General features: G+C 33.4%; 1 protein-coding gene across 2 annotated transcripts in view; it reads left to right on the top strand.

Moving 5' to 3' along the window:
- Window positions 1-25,766, top strand: part of ITR (inotocin receptor) — a 37,983-nt gene that overhangs the window by 7,943 nt on the left and 4,274 nt on the right. For both annotated transcript variants that reach the window (XM_015981560.2, NM_001085361.1), the window contains 4 exon segments: window positions 21,917-22,135; window positions 22,196-22,523; window positions 25,215-25,309; window positions 25,359-25,633. In XM_015981560.2, coding sequence (XP_015837046.1) covers window positions 21,942-22,135; window positions 22,196-22,523; window positions 25,215-25,309; window positions 25,359-25,633 — 892 coding nt within the window. In that variant the 5' untranslated portion in view covers window positions 21,917-21,941.

Here is a 25,766-nt window from a genome sequence, read left to right as displayed (position 1 = left end):
TACATATTTCTGTAATAAAATCAAACGTTTTATTACTTTGATGATGTTCTGATACATTGCGTGTCACTCTTTGAAGTCTTACAGCTTTTTGATTGAAATCAATTTAAAATTTGTCTGAACAATTTTGCATTGTGAAACTATCTCGTTTGAAATTCATTGATTATGAAAAACAAAACAACATCCCGCTATATTGAATTGTATTTAAATTTTGCTCAAAGACGTAAGTGACGACGCTATCAATAACTAGAAGAAAATTTGTTATTCCTTGATGCAAATTCTTGAACCTAGTTCAATGCTGTGTCAGTTATAATGTCAAGTTGCAAACCAATTACAATAAAAGGAAGGTCTCGTAGCATTTTTTTTCTAATTGAGTAAAAGTCACTAACCGACTAACCCTTTACCGAAATTAAGGAATAATGATGGTTGCGGAAGAGAGCTTCAAGCGCTGCACTTATCGATTAAAGCTGGAAGAAAATGTAAACATGATGTGACTGCAATTTTGGTAAAAAGAGGGTTCAGCCATTTAAGGTTTTATTGCACAAGAATGTCATCATTGTAATAAAAAACATAGCTTTTTTTCTATTTCCGGCGTACTTTATGAAAAATTTATAAATAATAAATCACTTTATTTCCTGCTACATTTTAATTTCTCTGTTACAAACGAGCTTCCTGCAAATGTTTATAACCTTGTCGAGTCAATTAAGTCTTTACTCTTGTAGCTACATTACGAAACGTAATTAAACCAAAAAAACTAATAACATAGGTAAATGCCGCTAAAAATAATCCTCGCTTTTATGTATTTTTACCACTTTTGCATGCAATCCTCTGTTTTATTTCTTTTATCATTCCGCGATTTCAGATATTTATAGTCGATTATTGGCACGATGCCGCATCTATAAATTCCTATTCTTGTAGTAAAATGACATAACTAATTTCATAACTACGGGAAATAAAATCTGGTTTGTCTCGCCATCAGTTATTTATAGCCGGATCGTTTGTTTTTCCTTTACGTATAGTACGATATGCAAAATTAGGATTACCGCATGTCACGAATTCTATTTTAACTTTAAAGTTTGACAGTGAAATGGGCCACGCCTAATTAGTGACGTCTTTGCATTTTTTCGACAACTCGTAAAGTTTTACAAATGATAATGTATGTAAATTTATAATGCACGCAATGGATGATATTTTTTATAGATTTGTTTTATCGACCTCGATCTTTTAATGCCGGCGTAAAACACGAGAAAATTCAATAAGCGTTTCGAAAATTTGTAATTCAACTGGGGAGGTATCATCTAATAGAATAGAATTGCTGAATGGCCGCGGCGCATACCAATTTATGACCAATCATTTTTATTTTGTGGTGTGGTCGCATTGTCTACATATTTTTTGTTTCTCGTGCTAATTTTTGGCGCGTCAGGTCGATCTATCATTGCATGTCTCTGGGCGCTTTGTATCACTTAAACTTGGTAATTTAATTTAATTAGTTTGTTATTCACGTGTAAATCAATTTCTTCGTAAGTTGTCAACCGACTTGAATTTTTTTTAATTTATGGCTGTGATTTGATGTGCTAACTCTGGAATAGTTCTAGCCTTGAGTTTAGCATCTAAATGGCATTTGGACATCTTTAGTCTTTTTCTTAGTCATTGCAACACGTGCTTTGTTTTGCACGAGGGTTTCAATCGCGGATATTGATCATTAACTTTCTCACTCAATCAATTGAGTTTTTCTGGTGACTGTTTTGATGTCATTACGGCAAATCTCTTCCGCTCCACGTGAAGTAGTTCCGCAAAATCATATCATATCAAACAACAATAAAAAGTTCAATCTATCACATATAAAAGACAAATAAAGCAAGAAAGAAGTTTTATTGAGAAATGAAAACTCCAAGTCAAGTGATTTTACCGTTTTTATTATTTTAAAAACGCAGTAAAAAATAACAGCGAGTAGTAGGTTGTAAGTTTTCATTTTATTATTTAAAGCAAGGACAAAGTTTGAGCTGCAAATGTGAGCCAATTTAAATGTATCGCCCAATCTTTGTGAAGTTTGCTAATTTAAAATGATCTTCAAGCACCGCAGGATAAGCGAAATACCGAGTTTTTGTGATCATTTATAAATTTGTAGACAGTGCTTGAGATTTCGTTCATTCTCTTAATCGAATTAAAAAGATGTTTAAAAAGCTTCTTCTTAATCTCTCCAATTGCGATTTGAAATGACAATAAAGAAATGGAATCTGTTTCTAATTAACGCCTTCGTTATGAAATCCATGCAAATTTTATGGTAATTCTAACACTACAATTTACTCTATAAATGTTCACTTCCCAATGTAAAAAAGTCAAACACGTGCCATTTTAATTACAAATTGAGCAGATTAATCACCGCGTAGGTTAATTACCCGAGCGCGAATTTAACACCAAAATACCATTTTTTGTATGATAATTAAGCTAGGAGGTTTGAATTCAAGTCACGTAGGAATCAGTCAGTGAAAACTAAGACGGACTTGAAATTTCTTTCAGTTGAGAAATAGCAAGAAAGCAAGAATTTAATTTAACCGGACACGTAGAGTAGCATATGCTTCAGTAAATTTGAAATGTAAAGCCATTGCAAATAAAGTATTTAAGTTTGAGTCGGTGATTTTCCTCGCCACATCATTTGGCACAAATAGGGCAATTTTCAGGAGAGTGTGTTCCGGAACTTGCATCGCTATCTCTATTATTTATTGGAATGTTTGTAGACTGTTATTATACAAACTAAACGAACTGATTTACCTTTTAAATTAGATAAACGGCAGCTAAATTGATAAAATGCAACGAATAAGTAAAATTCATACAAACGGAATGCTTGTTAGTCGAAACATCTCCGAACTCTTTGAAAAATGCGGCGTGGGCAAAATAAACAATTTACAGTTTGAAATGTTTACACATAATGCTGTAAAATGCATATAAAGTGTCACTGATGAACCTGGACTATTAATAGATAGAATTTGATTAATGGTGTTTTATCAAGGACCGTAGCCTCAACCTTGCGAAACCTGTACAATAAGTGCTGACAAGTCAAATTATGCGAAATCTCATATTAACAAACTAGAACAAATAAAGGTTTTCTGTAATAAAATACAAACTCCGATTTCGTGGACCAATTAAAGCAATTAAAATTTGTGCATTATTTATGTGTGACATGGGAACTGTTTCATGTAAATGAAAAATTACATTGAAAATGCTCTAAATTTAAAGCACTGTTGTTTATAGAATATTAGCCTCTGTTATTTTAGTTTTTGGTTGTGTTTAAACTAGAAATGAAATTTAAGAATTTTAATGAAAAAATGCATATTACAACCAATCTGTTGCCAAAATCAATATACATTTGATTCTGCTATTGCCATAATTTACTTTTTGTTTTGTGAACTGAGAGTTTTAAAATTCCAAACATAAAAAATGTTATCGTTAATAGCAAACATTAACTTAATGTATCTTCTTGTTTACTTTATTTTTATTGATGTATTGTATCAGATTTTAATTGAAACCAATCCACTCGCTTTGGTTTCACAAATCCTTTACTCGGCTTGTTCCTACATCTCTATTCTTGACCGCAAATTGCTGTCTAAAGCTCTGTATGTTGAGCTCTGCATTAAGAGTAAATCATAAATCAAGCGAACCGCGCTGAAAATATATTTCACGTCTTTTTATTGTAATTAATTATAATTTCGGTTGTTTAGTAATTAAAAAATATTTATTACTTATCGCAATAATTTTTCATTTACAAACCAAGTTAATTAAAGGATCAGTACTCAAATAAGATAGCTTTTTTGCTACAACAGGATTAAATCTCGTTGTTTACACTCGTGACCCGGAGTTCCTTTGTCATTTTCAAACCCTTTTTACTCAGAATAATGTGGACAAATGTACAAAATACATCACCGGAGTAGATAGTTATGTAAATGTGTGTCATTCAAAGTTTCATTTGCAAAACATACACAGCCATAAAATAAAAAATTAAGCATGTATCTACTGATGAGTATTTTAGTAGACAGTTTAATTCTAAACTTGAAGGTTCAATTTAGACAGCGAAATGGTTTAAAACAAAAAGTTAAATCACGTGAAACACTGATAACTTAGACCATGTCATCGGTTGTTTCGATTTATTACGATTGGGGAAAGAGATAAATCACATTTTCTTTGCGAAATACAAAAAGCGACAGACACACTGTCACATTTAATGTTTGATTTTGTTTGTCTTTCAGTGGTAAAAGCCAGGATAATTGCAGGAAGACTTAATTAATAATAATTGTTTGATCTAAGTTTTTCGAAATGAATAAAGCCCAACTGTGTTCAGTTTGCGTGAAGTAATTCGAAATCAAATTCGTTTTGCCATGACATCCCAACTTTATTTCTTATCAAACTGCAATTAGTGTTGCACGCTTATTATTGTTTGTGTTGCACCTATTTCCTGTTGTCAAGAGAAATAATTTATTGTTGATATAAATTTTAACGGGGAATATGAGGGATCATCGGCTATCACAATCATAATGAAACTGATTAACGACCGTATTAATTTACCTCAAATGCGCGATGCCACATTATATAAATATTTAAATTCACAAATATAGCAGAAAAGCGCACTCAAGTAATTAGAGATAGCTGTATGAAAATTTAAATAATATTCACATGCGTTCCATTGCTTGAAACTCCATTACCATTACACCAAGAGAATTTAACTCGACACTTGTCCCCTATTGAACTAATGCAAGTGGCGAAATAATAAAGCGAGACACCATTTCAACCAGATTTGTAAAATACCATTCAAGAAGATTTATTTTTTTCATCCAATTATGCTGTGTTCAGAGAGAAGTTTTTTAATAAAAAGCCAACGATGAAAATTTCTTTTAGAAATTTTGACAAGTGTAAGCAGAGTTTTTAGGACGTATTTAATGAATAAATGAATTTGATATTTTACTGTTTAGAGCGTCTGCAAAGTTTTATTCCAAAGTCATTAAATGAAAATGTTGGCAGTGATGAGGCGCAATTAAATAATTGTTTCAACTAATGAAAACACCCTAAATTTGAGCCAATTTAATTATTACTTTCGTGTTGCTCATATTTCGTCTATTCGCTTGTGTAATTGGATGGTTTTTTTAATGATCGTGGGGAACTACATTTAAAAATCATAAATCAAAAACTCAACGACTGCAAATTATGTTGTCAGATCATAAATATTAGAGCTAATTATGATTTATAAAAATGATTCGACATTTATATTTCTTTAATAGTTTTAGCTAGGATATTGATCAGAAAATACTCTGTGTCATGTGCTATGGAGTTGCAATATAAGGAGCGCAAAAAATTTAATCAAGGAAAATCTTCAGCTCCTCACATTTTAAAGTTTTGTTGAAAAGCATGTCACAAAACAAATCTGCGTCCGTTTACACATAATACGATCTAGCTTAGAAACTTAGATGATTTAGAACTTTCAAGACAGGCTCACAATTTCAAAGCTGATAAGGCCGATCTTACAACAGACAATGTCTGTGTTATTCGAGCATCATAAACAATTAACATTAAATGCTACTTTCGATAACAATGTATAGATTAGTTGATTAAGCATATGATGTGGAAGCAACCATTTACCAGATAAATGATTTTCGGTTCATGGTCTTTGATGCCATGCGGGCCATGTTTGCTAAACGCTTGCAAAATAAATAAAGACATAAGGACAGTTTTATCATTTTTCATGCTGCTCTGAACACGATGAGAGCCGAGAAAAACTCGATGGCAAAGAATGCGAAAATTTATCTAAGTAGAGATATTGAAAGGCTCTAAAACGCATTGATCTTTTTGGAAGGATAATATTTTTCCCATTATCGAATCCAATTTTTGTTCTGAAAGCCTTCACTTCGAAGATATCTTAGATTTCAATTAAAAATAAAATAAAATATGTGCAAGGGCACATTAATCATTTTGAACTTTTATTTATACCATATTTTAGAGCTCTCGAAATATTTCATGGATTATTTCACAGTTTATGTTAGATCCTCATTTCGACACATGTAAAATTCATGCAAGTCCGTTTAAGTTCTAAAAGCTCGAATAAACTCGAATAGAATTTCCCTCTGATACAAATTTGTGAACGGCTCATACCCCATTTCGCCCAGAACACACTATAAAAATTCTTTGACGCTACAAAATTCCAATTTGAATCGCAATTTTAGATACAGGTTTGCTTATACTGCTACTCGTAGCAGTAGAGCGTCTTTCAAATCAATTTGAGTAAATTGAGTCTTTGCTGACCAGAAATTTGGCCGGAAAACTATGAAAACTATTTTCGGAAGTCTATTATCATATTATCAATGAGTTAGTGACATTTATTAAGTACTTTTGTGATATGGCACGGGTTCAGAGGTCACAGAGCCACAAAACCCTTCAATCAAAATAATGTATTGTTGCAATATACGATGATCCAATTATGATAGGAACATCATTTAAAGCTGTCGCTCGGAAACATCCTTTACATTTGACGTATTTAATCCATAATAATTTTTGCAATAATCGGGCTTTCACCCTGAGACTTGTTATTTAGTAAACATGAGATATTAGTTTAGGGAAATTAGTGGTTCACAAGTTCGACAATGCTGCCGGAATTTGAAATCATTGGAGGATGATATCGCAGTTTGTCAAAGAAAATATGTTGATAGTTTGTCGATAATAGGCCGACCCCATGTTAATTCCAAGACAATACCTTTTAGCTGTTGTGACTACAGGTTTGCGTCACTCCATGTAATTATTATGGAACAAGGGGGTTACAAAATAAACATCAAAAGAGAATTCAATTATTTTGATAATTATCAGCTTATCTTAATTTAAATTATACAACAATCCACCCCTGAAAGACTTCCTTTCCTCTACGACAGGTTTTAAAGTTCTGTTTGAGTTTGAAGTCTTATTTTATTAAGCTCTTAAAGCTTTCAGCATGTGAAAGCATTTCAAACATTTCTTTATCAGTTTTCAGTCTAATAATAATTAATTAATACTCGAGGGATTATAGGTAATTAATTATGCCACAGTACGAGTACTTTCACGCTGATGAAGTGCTAATCACGATCAGCTTGAAAAACATAAAAGACATGCATTACCCGAAATAATAACTTTTTATAAAATGTGCGACAGTGACAAATAATCAAGACATTGAGACACTAATGGCACTAAAAGCATTCGTCTTGTTTTTATTGACACACTTATTTCTTCACGAATTTATTACACACTTGGACTAAAAAAGCAGCAGAAGCGCTCGCAATTGCGTACACCAAAAACACCCTGAAGTAGTAAGTGTTCATTTTAAGCTTGTTCTTCTTCTGCGGGAGCTTCCTCCGCGGGAGCTTCTTCCGGTGGAGGTTCCTCCACTGGCGTTACTTCCGGTTCTTCGACTTTAGCTTCTTCTTCTTCTGGATTTTTATCTTTGAAAGCTGCAGTGTGTGACACAACACACATTGCAAGACCAATGATAATAAAAATGATGGCGAACGGATGCAACTGGCATTTACACTTCATTACGAATTTATAAAGCACAAAAAAGCTTGACACACAAAACTTCAAACTTTATTTCAAACTACCTACGCGATTGGAGAAAAATGGCAGGAATTTTTCATTTAAAATATTGTACTTTTATGTTCCAGTAAGTTTGTTTTACTAGAGTTGCTGTGTTTAACCGAAGTGTCTCCTACGTTTCACTTCAATAAGGGTCTGGTTGACATTTATCTCGGCTTTGTTTGTAATTTCGCCGAATATGCGGCACGTTCCTCTTGATGCGGATGGCACTCACAAACAAATTTACTTTTCATCAAACTTTTTAATAAAGTCGAATAAATATTTGCGGGCTGTGGGGCCATTAATGGCCGATATTTATTTATTGTCTGAATTAACTGCTCGAAAATTTTTTGTCGATGCCAATAGTGCGACAAATCGGATGTCATCCAACTCCCGAAGTCCCGAAGTGGATAAATTCAATTTCGGAGTAAATCTTTCCACCGAGACGGAATAAAACCATCTACTTTATATTCGTGTGAAATAAACCGAGTTTTTGAAAATATTTTGTTGCTTTTGAATTAAGAAAGAACCGATAGCTTGAGTGAAAATGCTTACGAAACAATAAATTTCAAACAAAAGTAAACAAAGATTAGACACCCTTGATTTCGTGCTCTTCTTTCGCTAACTTTAAATTTAGGTCAAACGACCCCAAGTTTGCGTTCCTCCCAGGTCATATAAAGTTTACAGTTGCAGAGTTTCACATCAGAAAGTGACTCTTTTTTAAGCCCAAATTCGATTTTTTCCCGTTTTAATTTCATCTGACTTTACTCTTCTATAGGTCGTGCTTTATAATTTTTAACCAGAGACGGAAGCAGTTAAGTTTTTATTTTCCTATTATAGTCACTCGAACCGCAACGCTTTAACTTGTGATATTAAACGGGTAATTAAACTCGGTGCGCTTCCCAGATTAATTTCGTTTTCCAGATTTATCTCCTGTTGCAGTGGCACACAATTAAAGCATTTGAAGAATTCACTGTCTATACATCAAAGTTCTACAATACAGAACCGACTCCTTTGAGTACTTATTTACCCACATCTGTTATACTTAATTCTCAAAGCATCTCATGTTTACCAAAATTTGAGTATTTAGACTTGTGTTTATGTTCAGGTTTAAGAGTAGCTATTGATTTATGTGCAACAACAAATATTGTGGTTTTTAGATAATAAGTGTAATCCGTAACATAATTAAAAGATTTATAGCACAAATTCGATTCGGATTTCTGTCCCTCGGATTGTTGACTCGAACAATACCATTAAACTAATCCCTTTATATTCCTTCCAATTTCGGGTTGCAAAGGGACCATTAATTGTGTTTCATTAAATATTTGGCAAACGGAAACGCAAATATGATTGACGCAGAAGTCATTTAGAAATGCTCCTAAACTTTCAATTAAGATACCTAATTGGTAAAGCAATTAGTTTTATTACTAATAAAACCTGACTAGGTAATTTGAGTAAAGATTTAAAATTTCCCTTGCAAGTGGTCAAAATATTTATTACTAATGCTTGCTTTAATAAAACCGGGGCATCCTCATGAGAGTCTGCGGTTGTCTTCACTCTCCAACTAAATTCTGCACTTTCGATGCTAATTAACAGTTTTAATAATTAGAGACTACCTCTTGGTTAAAACAGTGCCACTAATTTATCTCGAAACCCACATTTCTGACAGTAAATTTAATTAATTAGCGTGTGAAATCCCGCTTAGTAATTTTTGTAGTTTCGTGTCTGCAAAAATCAATTTCAAACTTTCAGTCGCCGCAGACTGACTTTCAAAGTGAATCTGATCAAACTTCCCCTGATTTAAAGGTCAAGGCTGAAATCTATTTTTTAATTCCGACAAGCGGTTGTTGAGGTGGGTTAGTGCTCTCGATCAAGGTTTGTATCAAAACAAATAAAAATAGCAAGTCTGTGTAAACAATTAAACCGCGATTTCTAATAAGTATGACATACAAAAACACTGTGTTTTTATGTAATTATGGATGGTACAAATTTGCAGTGACATTTTAACGGGAAAATATGGATGTGCTTCCAACGACGTGTGAGGCTTGTCAATGTAACGCCATTAATCTTGTTGGCCCACTAAATGCTAATAAGGTCTTCATTTTCTCGAAAAGTTGCAGTATCAGAAAATTTATTACAACGTAGTGTAAAACTGGATTATCCTAATGGCGCCATTACATACCAACAACCGATATTTAGATAGTATTGTGTTACAAAAGTAAAAGTTTTAGTGTGACAAAACGACAAAACATTTTATCACGAAATCGTATCACGATAAAATATCTATTTCTATACGGATTCACCCTTTATGTTTCGGAAAAATTTTGTTTAGTCGTTAAATCCAGCAATTCGGTTCACTTACTCCGCCTTCGTTAATTTCTTACCCACAATAGGAGTATCGAAATACGATAACGTCTTATGAATTATTAATTTCCTCCGACGTTTTCACATTCACAGTAATCGCTCATTTGGTTTGGGATTCGTTTCTCAAAAAGCTCATTTAGGCTTTGATGGATTGATTTATTTATTCATCGGCACAAGTCGATTGCCTCAGGTCTCGTTTTGTATATTGGTTATTAATATTTCACGTGTCAATAATTCTTTGGTGTTACAGTGCGATATGTGTTAACGATTGTTTTATTTATTGAGCACAAGTCAGGTGAAATAATTTGCTTGGATTAAAGACCCAAGCTGAAGTGTTTACGACAACCATATAGTTTCATAAAATGACAGCATGAGTGTGAAATTAATTTCTCATTTATTTATAAGTAAGTGGATAAGACATCACCTAGAGTCGAAGCCAAAAATTAAACATTTATATATTTCTTGTTTACAACAGCCATTTTTTTGCATAATTTGCCAAAATCGCGCTAAAAATAATCCGAAAAATGTCATCCCAACAAGAAAGCTCTCATAGCGTTTGGCTTTTCTGCTCCACTGGGTGGAAAGGCTTTCAAGCTAAATTATAACTTTGTCGTTATGCAACTCAACATTTCCGTTTCTGATCCTTACTACAAGGTCTTCTGTTTGGCTGACCTGAAGTAATTCCAACTACTTTAGAACACCCTTTTAGAGTTACAGTAGAAACACCGCCGTAACCCTTTGATTTTGCTCAAGACTCCACAGGTGTTTATAAATCGTTGGCCCCGTTTCATGTTTTATTCATTTGTATGCAAAATTTTTGAAAAACCGATAAAAAACTTTCTCACATGCATTCACTACAAATGAATTCGAATCAATTAATTCAACCAGAATTCAAATTACTTCATTTGTGTTGTATGGTAATGAAATGTCGCTATTTGTTATTCCTGTACCTCTTAGCTTATTCCCCACGACACTGCGACATTTACAAGAAAAAGTAAATGTTTTGTGTGGTGAATTAAAGCAGTGACCTTTTTGCAGACATTGTTAATATTTTCAAAAACTAAACTGATTCAGTCGGTTTGTGGGTTCGACCGAAATAAATCATCAAATATTTCATTGTCTGGCAAAAGTGTTTTCCAATAATATATTTACTTCACCCTTTTCAGGCCTAAACGAATCAAGGAAAATTAATCTTGGTTCTTCGTTCACTAGAACTCATTTGCATCACTCACTAAAAGAAAATGTCGATTTTATGCAATTTTTTACTATTCTGTTTGCGTTTGACAGCTGATTTTTGCTTTATTCCGAAGAGATCAAATGTTTGGTTTGAATAAAAATAAAGTTTGCAAAGTTTAAGACTTCCACTACTTAAAGTTCATATTTAATAACTAATTACACACAACTGGGGGAATGTTGCGACCTTTTCAAAAATTCCCAATACATTTGAACCCGTCAAAAGTTGTTTCATTTCGACAAATATCGAATTCCTGGGGGCACATATCTATTTTTTTTAATTAAACAGATGCAAGATTTAGTAACAGCATTCAGACGCTACTCGAGCAAAAGTCTCTAGGGTCTAAAGCTCCTCTATTCCAGTAACATTTTCCCTTCTCAAACATGTTTATCAAACATCGAATCTTTTTGTCGCTAGACTTAGCGTAAATTTAAAAATGTGTGACATAAGATGAATGACTGACCTGATATAAAAGCGGGCAAATTAAATTACTGTAAAATTATAAATAAAAGTGCACAAAACGGTCAGACTTGATTAAATTTGTTTGCAAAAAAACTGTACGGTGTCGGCAGTGTGGGTAGGTCTAGGTATTTAATTAAATGTTCCCACAATTTAAATTTGAATTGAACAATTTTTTTAACGAATTACACGCACTTGTTCGAATTTTAAGTTTCATTAATTTCTAAGGTCCTTCATACAAACAGAATACAAGCTTAAACTGAAGAAACTTTGCATCACAAAAGGCTCAGACGTTCGAATACCTAATTCAGCACATGACAAATGAGCACTCACCCACGCACTTCATTTCCACCAAGGGTTGAAAGTTATTAAACTCAACAATTGTTACCGGTTACGTCCCTCGTGTGTGTACTACGTGTCCATAAAATTATGTGCCAAGGGTGAGTACCTACTTGTGATTTATGGCCGAAATAAATCCTCTGAATTAAATTTTGCCGCGCAAGATATTTATTTGAATATTTGGATGTTACACGATTTTTTGCTGCTGTGTTGATTTTCAAAGCTTTTAACTTGTGAATAGGATGGAATAATTGATTGGGGTGGAAGCTGAAACCCGAAACCAGTAAATGTAAATTTACGTCACTTGTTTTGTAATTTGCATTGCAAGTCTTGCTGTGATTGTGAATAATTATAAATAAATTTGTCGACATTATATTTTCCAAATTAGGGTTTAAAGTGGCTTTAATTTGATCGAAATTACTGTTATTGAGTGCGCGTGTGTGAATAATTTAGGTAAATATTTCATAATTAGATGCTTCTGGCTAAATAAATATTACAAACTAGCAATTTTCCCATGCGTAAGTGCATTAGGGAAAAATGTAAATTGCAAATTACTGTTGGTTATGTTTTTATTGTTGAAATTGGACGGAAGTTTTGCTTTCAGAAATGTAGTGCAAAGTGGAACTTTATTCATTCACAAATATGTATCCAACTGGAAAGAAATGTGAAGCACTTTTATTCTTTTATTATGATTTATGAACTTTTGGCAGTTTTTGAAATACGTCCAAGCTGAACAATATTTTCTAAATTTGCGAAACTGTATTTCTTGGCAGTATTTTGTTAATCCGCATTCCAGTATTTTAAGAATAATCGTATTTTATTTATTTTATTTTCAAAATGATCAATGTTTATTTTTGAGTGATTTAATGCCATTTTTAATAATAACTATAAAATGAAATTCATATTGCGTTACTTTTTAAAATATTATTCTATACTAAACATACTAGAAAATTCATCATTTATCTCGGACCATAAAAGCTTCCAAGTGGAATAGAAAAATTGCTTTCTTAACAGCACATAAAAGCTCCTCGTACAGGTCTTATGCATTGCCAAGCGAATCTAGCATAAATGTTTAGTGCAACAACGTCTTTCCAATTTCTTGAATATTTCTTCATTATTTTTATTATTTGTACTCTATTTTTAATAATAAAATTGCTAAAGCAGGAGCTCTCGTATACACCTGTAATAAAGAGTTCAAAACGCCGAGAATCCCGCTGGGGTTCCCTTGATTGGAAAACGGGCTCGTGTTAAAAGCTTTAAAAGCAAACATTTAGCTCGTTTCACAACAAAAACCGAAGGCTTAATTTAATTCTTCGACATATCAGATAATTGTTTTTGTGAAACGAGTAGAAAAGGAATATTTAATTTCCCATCGGTGTAATTAACTGGTATAAAAATAATTACCCAAAGAGTTGTTATCCTTCGCACAGTGACGTTTATAGAGTACGGAAAATATTTAAAAAAATGGTGTGTATTAGTGTAATTGCAATTTTAAACTTCTGAAATTTATCTCCGGACGAACAGACTCGCCATAAAATTCATCCGAGGAGGAAGTGGCAAAAAAATTTGCGTTTCCAACTTTTATAGTTTCAGGCAGGTGTTTATGACACTTCACATTCTCCATTTACTCAACACAGGCAACTTGAGCTATCCGAGGGGTTGAAAAGAAAAATTTTAAGCTTTCTGTCACCACAGAATAATTGGTTTGTAATTCTTTAACTAAAACAATCACAGAATAATTACAAAGTTTAAAACTTTGAATCAAGCGCTTGGGTAAAACTTTTAGCACAAACGTTTAGTCGCCTTATTATACATTTGAAAGCAGAGTGTCACTTGAAATGGTAATTTTTACCTTATAAATAATCGCAGTTAGGTGTATAATACAGTAATACACCTAACGAATTTCAAATATTGGCTCAAACCTGTGCAGGTAATATCAAATATTGATTCTACCGATCACAATTAACTATATTAATCAGGTTATGAAATTCTATGGAAAAACTGTTGCACAGATATCCTGGGGAATACAAGCTTTTTGCATTCGAACTTGAATTAAAAAATTATGCCACCAAAAACAAACTGAAAATTCCAGAATAGAATTAGTTTCAAGACAAACCGACAAGCGCTTTGAAACGGTTTTATCCCAATTTGTACGTTAAAATGAGGTGTTTTAAAATGCAATTACAACTATAGGGGCCTTAACTATCAGACAAATTAGTCCAGTGGCGTAATAGGAAATTGGAAAACGACAAAATGAACACTTTCAAGATCAGATTACCTCTCACATATTTCATATTTAGCTAAACCAGGAAATAAGCCATTTAATTACCTCTCCATTTATTCAGGCTTCTCTTCAAATAAACGTAGATAATAATTTATCACAAAAATGAAATGCCGCTCATATTTCTCCCATAAAAATCCCCTCACAAACTCCAGTTATTAATTCGCAATCGGTCCATCTTTTTCAATTAAGATCAAATTACCAAAACAACATGAAAATTCTCTAATGCACAAATTTACATTAAGTCTGGGAAAATTTTAATCTAAACTTGATGGAAAAAAATGCATTATTAAAATCGGCTCAGCTGTTGCCGGGATTAAATTTAAAAGATGATAAGCAAGAAAATCATCTACGAATTCTCGAGACTCGTCAATCTCGTGTTTCACTCATCCGGGCCGGTTTTTGACTGAACGCCACATAAAGGCAAATAATTGATGGTGATTGAGGAGGGTTATTTTTCAGAAAGTGTTTTCTTAAAAAGTCATTGGTTTTATCAGGCGAATTATAGGGGTAATGAGAATTTATCTCCTAATGAAACGTGAGCTCAATGCAATTTCTTTTAATTCTTAAACGATCAACCGCAATTGATTCTAAATTGGTGTTCACTGCAAGCAGAAATTGATGAGACATTTCCAGAGGATTCACTTTTTAGGTCAAGGAGGCAGAATTCAGGGCGGTCTTGCTAATGAGCTGAAATCTGAATTCGGCTTCAAAATGTTTTGTTTTAGAGAAGAGTCACAACTGTATTCCAAGTTAATTGTTGATGGTCTGTGAAAGGCAAAATACAGATAATCTAAATCAACGAACATTATACCGGGTGCTCAAAAACCGGCGTAACAACTCAATGGAGTGTGTCAGAGAAATGTTTACATATAAAGATATTAATAGTAAAAAAAAATTTTGAAATAATGTTGAGTGCCTTCTTTGAAGATGAGTAGTAAATGGACAATATTTCTTGAATATGTTTATTAAAACTAACACTACACTAGAACATGAAGAGATTGAGATTCAGATTCATATTCATATTCATGCTTCTTATTCTAACTGCCTGTATATATATACTTTGTTATCAGTCTTGATATCAACAAGGTTTGGGGATGCATGAGTCAGCATGACTTAGTCATTTTGGATCATAACAATAAAGTTATTGGTAGATAACGAATTTTAAATAAATGATAAGTGGCAATGTTGTTTAACAGTCGTGATCGCAATAGAATTTGATTAACAATAAAAATAAATCATTTTTGAAACGGTTTCCTAGGAAATAATCCTCAGTGTTGGCACATCTACAAATTGTGATTTTTTTGCTAAATTTTATTTTTTCTTAATTCAAAAAACTGCTAAAATCTGTTTTAAAACTAATTATTCAATGTTTTATTAGGAAACGATTACTTAGTGTGAAACATAAAAACATTAAAAAATAATGAAAACTGAAGAAGTTAACAAAATAAGTTTGTAACTCAAGATTTTTTAAAATATGAGTTTAGGAATTTTTTCAAGATTTTTCCCGTAATCTACTCATGCTTCTCAACAAAGTATCACTGAGTTGGTGCGCCAGTTTTTGAGCACTCTGTATTATGCGTTTGTATTTCATGTTACTCTTCTCTCAATTTCTTCATCAATAAATTTATTTAGATATGCGTTGGTGTTTCTGCTCCCTTGTTATTATACCTAAAAAATTTTTTAAATAAAAATTAATTGCTTTTTGTATATTTTATCCAATTTAAGCCCGGAATAATTATTGAATGAAAATATGAGCATTTACACAACAGATATATTTTTATTAAATCACATTTATCTTTTATGCTAAGGAGTGTATAATCAACTCTGTTCTGTCACGTTTCATTTTTCATCTTTCTCCACTCCTGGGAATTCTTCTTACTCAATGGATCCTTCTGGTCACATCTGCCGATTTTTCACCACTGCTCCCACCGGATTCCCCTTTTTTACATATCGTGTGATACCCATAATTTCGTAAAAGTGAATTGGACGGATTCCCAAAACCGCTCAAGCGATGTATATTCAACGATATTTGTTCAAGATTTATTGACGGTGATAATAAAATTATCGCATCATTGCGGTATTGAAGTTTTGCTTGATTACTTATTAATACAGACGTTGAATTATTGGTGTAACAAATGTTGGGAGTAGTTAACTGATAAACAGATAGTAACAACCACTATCCATTAATTTTCCTGCATTATTTGTAATGACAGAAGAGGCTTAAGAGACATTGAGTTTCTCTGTTGGCAATATTTCAAATTAGTGCAGTGATAAATCGTTACCTACTATTTCCAATTAAGCTTCACTTCACTTCATTACCAGAAATTAAGAAGGTTGTCGTTTATTGTCTTCTGTAAGATTTTAAACGTAATTTTGCTACTCTTACCCCAGTTTTGTTTTTAAAAATAGAAATAAACCTACTCTACTTTATATAAAATTTTAATATAAGCTTTGTTACGACTCAGTTGTATAAAGCTTTTCTTTGTTGTGGTCCAATTAATAATTTCAAAGGAAGAAATATAGACACATATAGACAGATAAAAAGCAATAAATAAAAATAAATGCTTATACAACGCAAGCATGTGACCTAACATATTTTCTTCTCGCTATAAAAAGATACTATCAATTAAGTCACGAAATAATTAACTTTCTGTTATTACGACCTCTGTCATTCCCAGCTTTTCATATCCTTTATCTATCTTTTCCACAAGCTGCAATATCGTTAAGAAAACAGATTGGCTCGTTTAATATTTATTTTACTCTACGAGTTTTTAAAATTCGTTCGACTGCAATAACACAAGGATGGTTTCAGCAAAAGTTTGTCACTTTTTGCAAGACGTTTCATTTATAAGTTTTACTTAGAGTAATTTATAATTTTCTTCGCAGAAAATTAACTGCCTTTAAATTGAGTAAACAGTCCGAAATAAGTTTTTTTATATTTGCAATTTTTTTGTTAGGATACTCTTCTGTCAATTAATTGTTCGAAGAATTATGATAATGAATGACTCTAATCTTAGCATCTTACAACTTACAAAGTTCTGTTAATTATGTAATAATTAGAAATGATTTTAACCACGAAGATAAATTTGATTTTGCTCGACTCTGAAACTTGACGCAACTTTACAGACAGTTTAATGCCACCAATCTTCCGCCATCACAAGTATATTAATACCTGAAAAAGTTGTTATTTATTGCTGAAACAAAAGGGAAAAGAAAAAACTGAATAATGGAGTGACGGAAATGCTTACACATGTTGGTTTGTTGCAAAGGAAACATCAGTCTGTGTTAAATTTTACATGAGATTCTTTTGATTTGATTTTGTTTGTTTTAGCAAATATTAATCCACTCACGAAAATTTACTTTTTAATTCAAAACACCCAAACTTTTTTCGCTCATTTACTTAAGTAAAGCTTTCAGCAGATTTCCATCATCGACTCTGCACAAAACCTCTCGAATGGTGAAAACTTACGAAACCGCTGTTCACCTTTTACATTAATTAGCGGTCCCACGAAACCGCAAAATTTTCACTGAAAATTTTCCTTCAAGTATGTGGAGGCCGTCGCACATAAACATATTTTGGAGTGAATAAGTGGCGACCTTCCATCATTATCTCTGAAATCGATTCAGTCGCTCTGAATCTGAATTTAACTAATTACAATCAAGCAAAATAAGTCCGGATTTATCCCGAATTTGTCGAGTAACCTGGAAACCTGCAAACCTTAAAACCTACACGTGCATTTATTTTGAGGGTCAGACTGTCTTTGAGGTCAGAGATGCCAACCCATGTTCACAATAATTATTTTTGATACTTTTTGATGCTGTCAGCGCAACAATGGCGCGGTTTTTTAACTGGAAAAATATTTTCTTTTTCAGACAGACAGAACCAGACAACAAAAATGTTTACCAATTTCCAAAGCACATCAGTTTTAATTATCCTTAACTTATTTTTTCAATTATTTGGATATTTTTTATCGAACAAAACCGTATCAGCTCCACTATTATGAGGAAGTTATTGATTACACTTCTAAATCCTGAACATAAATTCGCGATTGATTCACTCCGTTCCATGCACAGAATATTAATTTGCAGATTTTCTCCAAACTAAACGAAGAGTTGTATGGTCCCATAGGCCAAAAAGATGCTTTTTCTAACAGTTTGGGCAAATTTTATTCAATCTTCTTGATCGATTTATTACTATTTAACACTGTGATTCATTGTGGAAGAATTCCGTGACTTAAATAATATTTCACGTACCAAACATTACTCGTTTGAATGCCTCAACTGGGGTGAACTGCGATAATAAATATTTAAAAAGAGCTTCTAGCTACATAAATCATTACACCCACGATGTAAGCAAATTCAATGAGGAAAAAAATGTATTTTCAACCTGTGTAAAGCATACATAAATCTCTAATGCACAAATAATATTAACAAAAGGGTTTCCAGTGCTCATACAGAAAATTATCGTTTTTGCTTGCAAATAAGTTAAAACAACATCGCGTGTTGTATTTTGTGATAAACTCGTTTTGTTGTCTGCGGTGCGTCTTATTTCTCCCCGCTAATGCTCTTGAGGATAAACTGATAGAGGTTTCTTTTTTATTTATTAGTTAGTTACGGTTACTTGTATCAAACTTTATCGATTGCATGGCTTATATTCTAAACCCGAGCATTTAATGAATAATTTAACGTTTACGCAGAGAATTTTAATTTGCAGATTAGCGGTAATGTAAATATTGACACTTTTGATGTCTTCCACGTGACTTTTGTCAAAAATAACAATTATGTTTAACCAATTAATCAGCCATCTATTGGATAAATAAAAAATATTGTCTCAAGACTGAGCTAAAATAAAAAAAAATTAATTACTAAATACACCCTCACCTATTACACCAAAAAACAAAATACTATTTGTGCACCTGAACCAATTAAGCAAAGCTCATCCCAGACACCGTCAGTTTCTTACGCCTTGCACGTTTATGAATGCTACTAGACATCTGCCGTACAAAAGGATCAATATTTTCAAAATAATTTTAAATTTGCCTTTTTGAAGACTGTTGTGGTTTTATCGACAGTAAATCGAGTTACTTGAAATTCTAAAAATTTCTAGTCACTTCAACTCGAACTCCTGAAACAAGGAGAGAACTGCTCGGACTCAAATTCCCTACTTTAACAAAGCTGAAACTACTAATTAAAATAGTTTCTGTGAAAATTTTAGTTAGAGCAATATTTTAAATTTTTGAATGAAGTCATGATAACATTCTTGTATTTTATGTCTGGCAATGAACAAACGCAGAAAACAAAACACGATCAGCTCTTTTCTGAATAAATCACGTTTCATCAATTTTTCAGATGTATGAAGAGATACAAACCATTGTCGCTGAATTATACGACGAGTTATCTGAAATATGTATTTTTTACTTTGTCCATATTCTATAAACAAAGCTTTTTGTATTCGCAGCTAAATGGAATTTGCTACGATAGAATCTCAAAGCCGCAACATTGTGGGTCTCGAAATTGAATCCAAACTTCAAAAAAATAACACCCCGAAACTGAATAATAATTATTTTCTAACGACATAAAGCTTCACAAATCGATTAAAATCCAGGCAAATTTCATGAATTTTTATTGCTTCCAAACAGTACCGAATTTTTCTCATTCTGCTAAATCCAATTATGTGTTATAATCGGGAAAATACATAATCAAGATATGGTTTCACAATTCCAGCAGATGTCGTTTCCACTATTATCTTTCCTAACATCTTCTTTCGTATTATAGAAATGAGGCGGCTGTAATACCGAATCTTTTATTTTTATGTGATCACAAAGCTTTTTCAAATACTTTCCACAGGGATAGGACGGAACTTTGCAGGTGAAAATAAATCAAACTTGTCACGCAATAATGCAGCAGAAGGGAAATTAATGTTAACAGGAGCAGGAGATAAAGCGGGAACAAAGAGTAATTAGTTGGGATTTTTCTAATAATTTTTTGTCAAAACTGAAACAAAATTTAATATAGTCGTAATTACGGAGATCGGATCTCGCCTTTTATCTCTTATCACATCTTTAGCGTAATTACAGTCGTTGGAACAGTAGTTTATGTCTTGGATTTTGCAGCTTTCGTGCACTACAAACTTAAATCTTTTTAACATGAGACGAAGATTTTCCCAATGATTAAGGCAATTTCGTGCAAAAAAGCACATGGAAGTATTTCCCTCAATTAATTAGTTGCGCTGTGCTAAGCAGCTTAGTGAAGCTTTCCCTCTAATAACTGGAAAATCCAAAAAGCCTGCTTTGAAAAATGCCTCCCAGTCTTAATCATTTATTAAACTTTTTTCGATTTAATTTCAAGCTTACCCTTTCGTCCATTCACTACAGACGCCTGAAAGTGACACCTCTTAAATTTACGACGAAGTGTGCACATATAAAAAATAACGCCACTCGAGACACTACGACTAGACAACCGAATTGAAAACATCTCAACGTAGCTTAATTCTTAAAATTTCGTAATTCAGGAAGCGTTAAAAACAGAAGCTTCTGGTCGTTTTCTCATTTCTTTGTCCAACTAAACAATTATTTCAATTTGTGCCCGATAGTTACTTTGAGAGTGATTGAACAGCTGTGATGCTTCATAATATAAAGATCCTGAATCTTCCTTGTCATCTCATACTGTCCTTAATGTGCAATTTCTGGAATAATATTTCAGAAATGGCTACATGGCGTTAATAAATCTTACTCTCTTGAAATTGAGTGTAATTTCGGCTCTTTTCAGCAAACATATGAGTAATTTAAGGCTGGCATAAATTACAATTGAGTTTTAAACAAACAGCCAGTTGCAATTTAGCTATGTAAACGGTTTCACTTTTGCTTTCAGTTCTTATCGACCTATCGTCTATAAATCTCAAAGTTTTAATAAATTTTCAATAAGTTGGTAAACAAGTCTCTAAGGAGTCATCATCTCTAATGATCAGGAGAAGTTGAATATAGGAAAAAACCGCCTTTTCATAAAAATAACGCCTAAAGCTTCCAGTGAACGCGTTTTTAAACTTTCCGAACTTTAAATCATTTCCTAATGTCTTTTCTTCGTTGATTCACTTTCACTAAATTAATTATTCTTGGTTGAGAATCAAAGGAGGCAAACAACAAGATGAATATTTTAGATACAAACTTAATTAGACTTTTCCTCCTTCATGCCAATTTTTCAAAATGCCCCGGATGTTTGCCAAAATTTTATGTAATCGAATTTATCAAGAAGATTTGTTGCGTATCAAGTGAGACATTAGTAATTGATGTTTACAGAGCGGAAACGCGTTAAAAGCTCTTGATTCCTTTTATTTGTGCCGGATTAGACTGTCTGATCGCAGATTTGTATTATTCGCAGAGAGTGCAATAGAATTCTAAGGGAATATACTCACAGTCATTTGCTTAAAACTGATTAACAAAAAGTTTACCACCTACGGTTATGCATAACTGAAAGTTCATTACCACAAGTTATGATAAAACTATAATTTTACGCTCCTGGAATATTCAAGACTTTGGTAACTAAATTTAGAACATCCAAGAGAATTTCTTACCTCCTTAACTAGATCATGTAGTCACGACTGAGCTTTATTAACCCAAAAATGTCGAATAAAATCGTGTTAAACCTTGTCTTTGTTCCAGACCGAAATAATTTCAAAATAGTCTCATGTACACCCCGAAACTTTCCCAAATGGACATCTCTGAGAACTCTACGTATCTCTTCGACAAACACGAAGACAGAAACAACACCGATCGGGACGAAAACCTCGCCCGCGTGGAGGTTGCCACCCTTGCCATCATATTTCTTGTCACCGTCATCGGGAACAGCACAGTATTACTGGCTTTATGGACCCGCCGAAGGTAGTTAAACTTTTCTTTCCAATTAAAACTCGTCATAAAACAATCATAATTCACCCCCAGATACGCCGGTCGCAAGAAACTCTCCCGAATGTACTTCTTTATCTTACATCTGAGCATCGCCGATTTGATCACGGCTTTTCTCAGCGTACTGCCGCAGCTGGCCTGGGACATAACTTATAGATTCTACGGAGGTTTCCTTCTCTGTAAAGTCGTTAAATATGGACAGACTTTAGGTCCGTATCTGAGCTCGTACGTGCTGATGGCGACGGCCATTGATCGCCATCAGGCCATTTGTTACCCTTTGACCTACTGCTCGTGGACTTCCAGGAGGTCGAAAGTTATGGTGTATCTGGCGTGGGTGGCCAGCCTCGCCTTCTGTATTCCACAGGTGAGCTCCGGAAAACCGGCGATTTATTCCGCCCGAAATGATACTTTTGGGAAGGATCTGACTTTATTATCAACGATCAAAAATAAGAGAAAAAACTCCAAGTGTATCACACTTGAGGGTAGAAGTTGTTAAAATGGAAATTTGGCTCTTACTACTGAACAGTGTGGAGAATTTTTACTATTTCCAGCACTTGCTTCTCACATAAACGTAAACTAAAGCATTTAGCAGCGAAGGAGAATAACACAGATTTAGTTTAGATTTACGACTGTTGTGATCAGTTTTCTAAAACAGGGCTGACATAATACAACTTTGAAAGAAGGGAAAGTAAAGACATGGCCGCAAACCTCCAGTATTGTTCAATAAATTAAAAATAATCTGATGCGAAATTAAAATCGCTGATTAAAAAAGTCAGCGTGACTTCTAATCAACTACGATCGCACCGTATTTATAGTGTAAGGACCTTGAGAATGTTTTAATTATCTCAGTCTCTCTTAAATTAAATCTCAATGCTGTTTGATTAAAAGCCCCACGGATTTTGTTGAATTTGGTTGAGTTATATTTGCAAACGGAAAATATGTGTTACAATTTTACTTTCTACAAAAAAACATTCAAGCTGAAAAGTTTCAGCGTTCCACATCGGTTGTTGGATAGATATTAAATTCATATAACTTCATACAATATATGAAAAGTTTGATGTGTTTCTTATATATTTCCAATGACGAAAAGCCACCAAGAAAAAATGTTCGTTTGGAACAAAACGTGTTTGCATAAAATTTATTTTGCACAAGTTTCAGCTACACGCATTATTTGTAATTTATAATATCATAAATTCTAGCGATTTTTCTTTAATCCAGCAAACAATAAATTAATCGATAACCGGTGGCATCACATAACTCCCTGTTTAAAGTGGATTATAAAAACTTTTGCTAGGGTGATAAATACCGGAGCCGGAGGCGAAATGAGTCTCTATTTTGTTGTGCTACAAGATACAATTTAGTGCACATTTCGCCAACGGTTATCAACTATTATGGTCAGATAAACCAAAACTATAACAGAGATTGTATCATTTTCATTATTCAAGCTGGTACTATCCTACAAATTAATTTTAGCAAATTGTTTCAGTTTTAACAATCCAATTAAAACGTGACCACGTCTAACGGTATAACTTTGTAACAAATTTTCTTTGTTTTTCCCAGAGTTATAACTGCCACGAAGTGCGTGATCCCAACTTCAAAACTTATAACAACAAGAAAGCACAAATTTACTTCTTTCGACTTTCATTTTAGTCAAATTTGGTCTGGAAGTCTCAATGGACAATCAAAATGTTAAATGCAATCAATACAATCCTCTTCTACAATGACGTCAAACCATGTTTGAACCAGGAATATCCAAATTGCTTTCATAAAAATACCATCAAATATTGAGATGTGTATCGTTCATGTTTAATGGGCCATAACGCTGGGGTGAAACTACACCAGTGAAAATGTTTTTTGTTTTTAAAGCTTTTGTTGTATGGCACTGATTTTCCAAATACAAAATAAATTGTTTTATTCTAATAATAATCCTTTTGACTTCAACACAATCTCCCAGGATCTGAGACTAATGCCACCAATTGCGGCGTCACAAAATCCTAGCAAATCGCACCGAGGAAATCTTTGAGACAGTCTTTAAATCCCATTCAAGTAAGTGTTGTATGATGCATTAACTTTGAATCTTTTGTGTGTTGAATACGAAATGGACTAAAAAGGCTCACCAAACCTCCAATTTATGGATTACAAAAAGAACATTGGTGATTACCGAAGCGCCAGTAAATCTGCAGATATTAGTTTTTTTTATCGTTGTTAAAACTGCGTGTAATTTACGAAAGAATGTATTATTAGCTCCTCGTAAAATAATATTTGGAACAGAGCGTATGTGACAAACTTTCCAGACTGAAATAAATTTATTCTTTGGGTATCACACGACGGAAGCATTTTGTGTATTATAAACCCGTCAAAAATAACTTTTAGGTTTTTAAAACCGGAAGGCTTTTTATATAACGCTGCTGAAAAGCTCGAAATTCAGATATGCTGCAAATATTCTTGCTTCGATTATTTCCTCCAACTGCAATTTTAACTAAATAGCTTTAATTCTACATGAACTCATTTGTAACTCGACACTATTTATAGCCTTTAAGTTACGTGATTTAAATTGGATGTTGCGTGGGAGAGATCGGATTTATTGAAAGTGTGATAAGTGATGTGTAAGCAGAAATTCACTTGAAATTTGCTCGTCAAATCCTGGAAGCAGGATAATGACAGTGCAGGATAAAATGTGATATGCGGGCTGTCACATGTTCAGGATTTTGGAAATGATTTCGTATCGCGAACGAGATTGGCAGATTAAAGGTAATAAATGTATTCGAAATTAAAAAAAAAGTGTTCTGGGATCAGGTTTCATTTCGCAATACTTTTATTTTTATTAAGGAAGATTTGACGATGATGTTTGTAAGATTAACGAGATAATTGACCATCTATGAAAAATTAATGACACTAATTTATTAAAACACTTTTGAATCTCGCATTGGAAAGGGAGAGCTCAGTTACCTCAAATTCTGTAAATACATGAATAAAACAGCACGGCATTGCTAATAACTTCCCCCAAGTCCTTTAAATATTAATCTCTCAAGTTTCACTTAATTGTCCCTTCCAGCTGACGATCTTCACATACACGAGCGTCGGAGAAGACGAATACGACTGCTGGGCCACTTTCCAAGAACCATGGGGTAAAAGAGCTTACGTCACATGGTTAAACCCTCCAAAAAATGTTAAACTAATTTAATCCTGTTACTTTTAGGTACAGCATTTCTGTGTTCATGGTGCCGTTGGTGGTTCTAATTTTCACGTATACGTCGATTTGTATCGAGATTTGGCAAAGCTCGGAATCGAGTCTGCGACCACGAAGCTCTCAGAAATCAGCACCTGGGAAACGTACCCCTTTGATCTCTCGAGCGAAGATTAATACTGTCAAGCAGACTATTGCCGTCATTGTAATGTATATAGCGTGCTCGACTCCGTTCATTCTAGCACAACTATGGGCCACTTGGGACCCCCAAAGCCCCTTCATCGACGGTAAGCACTCGTTCGACAAAAATTAGACGACTGTTTACGTAGCTCCCAAAGCCGAGTTACTTTTACAAGCAATTAGTTGATTGGAGAGGTAGAGAAATAATCGTGTCGAGAGGAGTTTGTGTTGTTTCACTGT

This window comes from Tribolium castaneum, chromosome 3 (assembly GCF_031307605.1).
Source record: "Tribolium castaneum strain GA2 chromosome 3, icTriCast1.1, whole genome shotgun sequence".
In the NCBI taxonomy this organism is placed as follows: Eukaryota; Metazoa; Arthropoda; class Insecta; order Coleoptera; family Tenebrionidae; genus Tribolium; species Tribolium castaneum.
The sequence above is the reverse complement of the archived record's forward strand: the minus strand, read 5'-3'. Positions and strand labels throughout refer to the sequence as shown.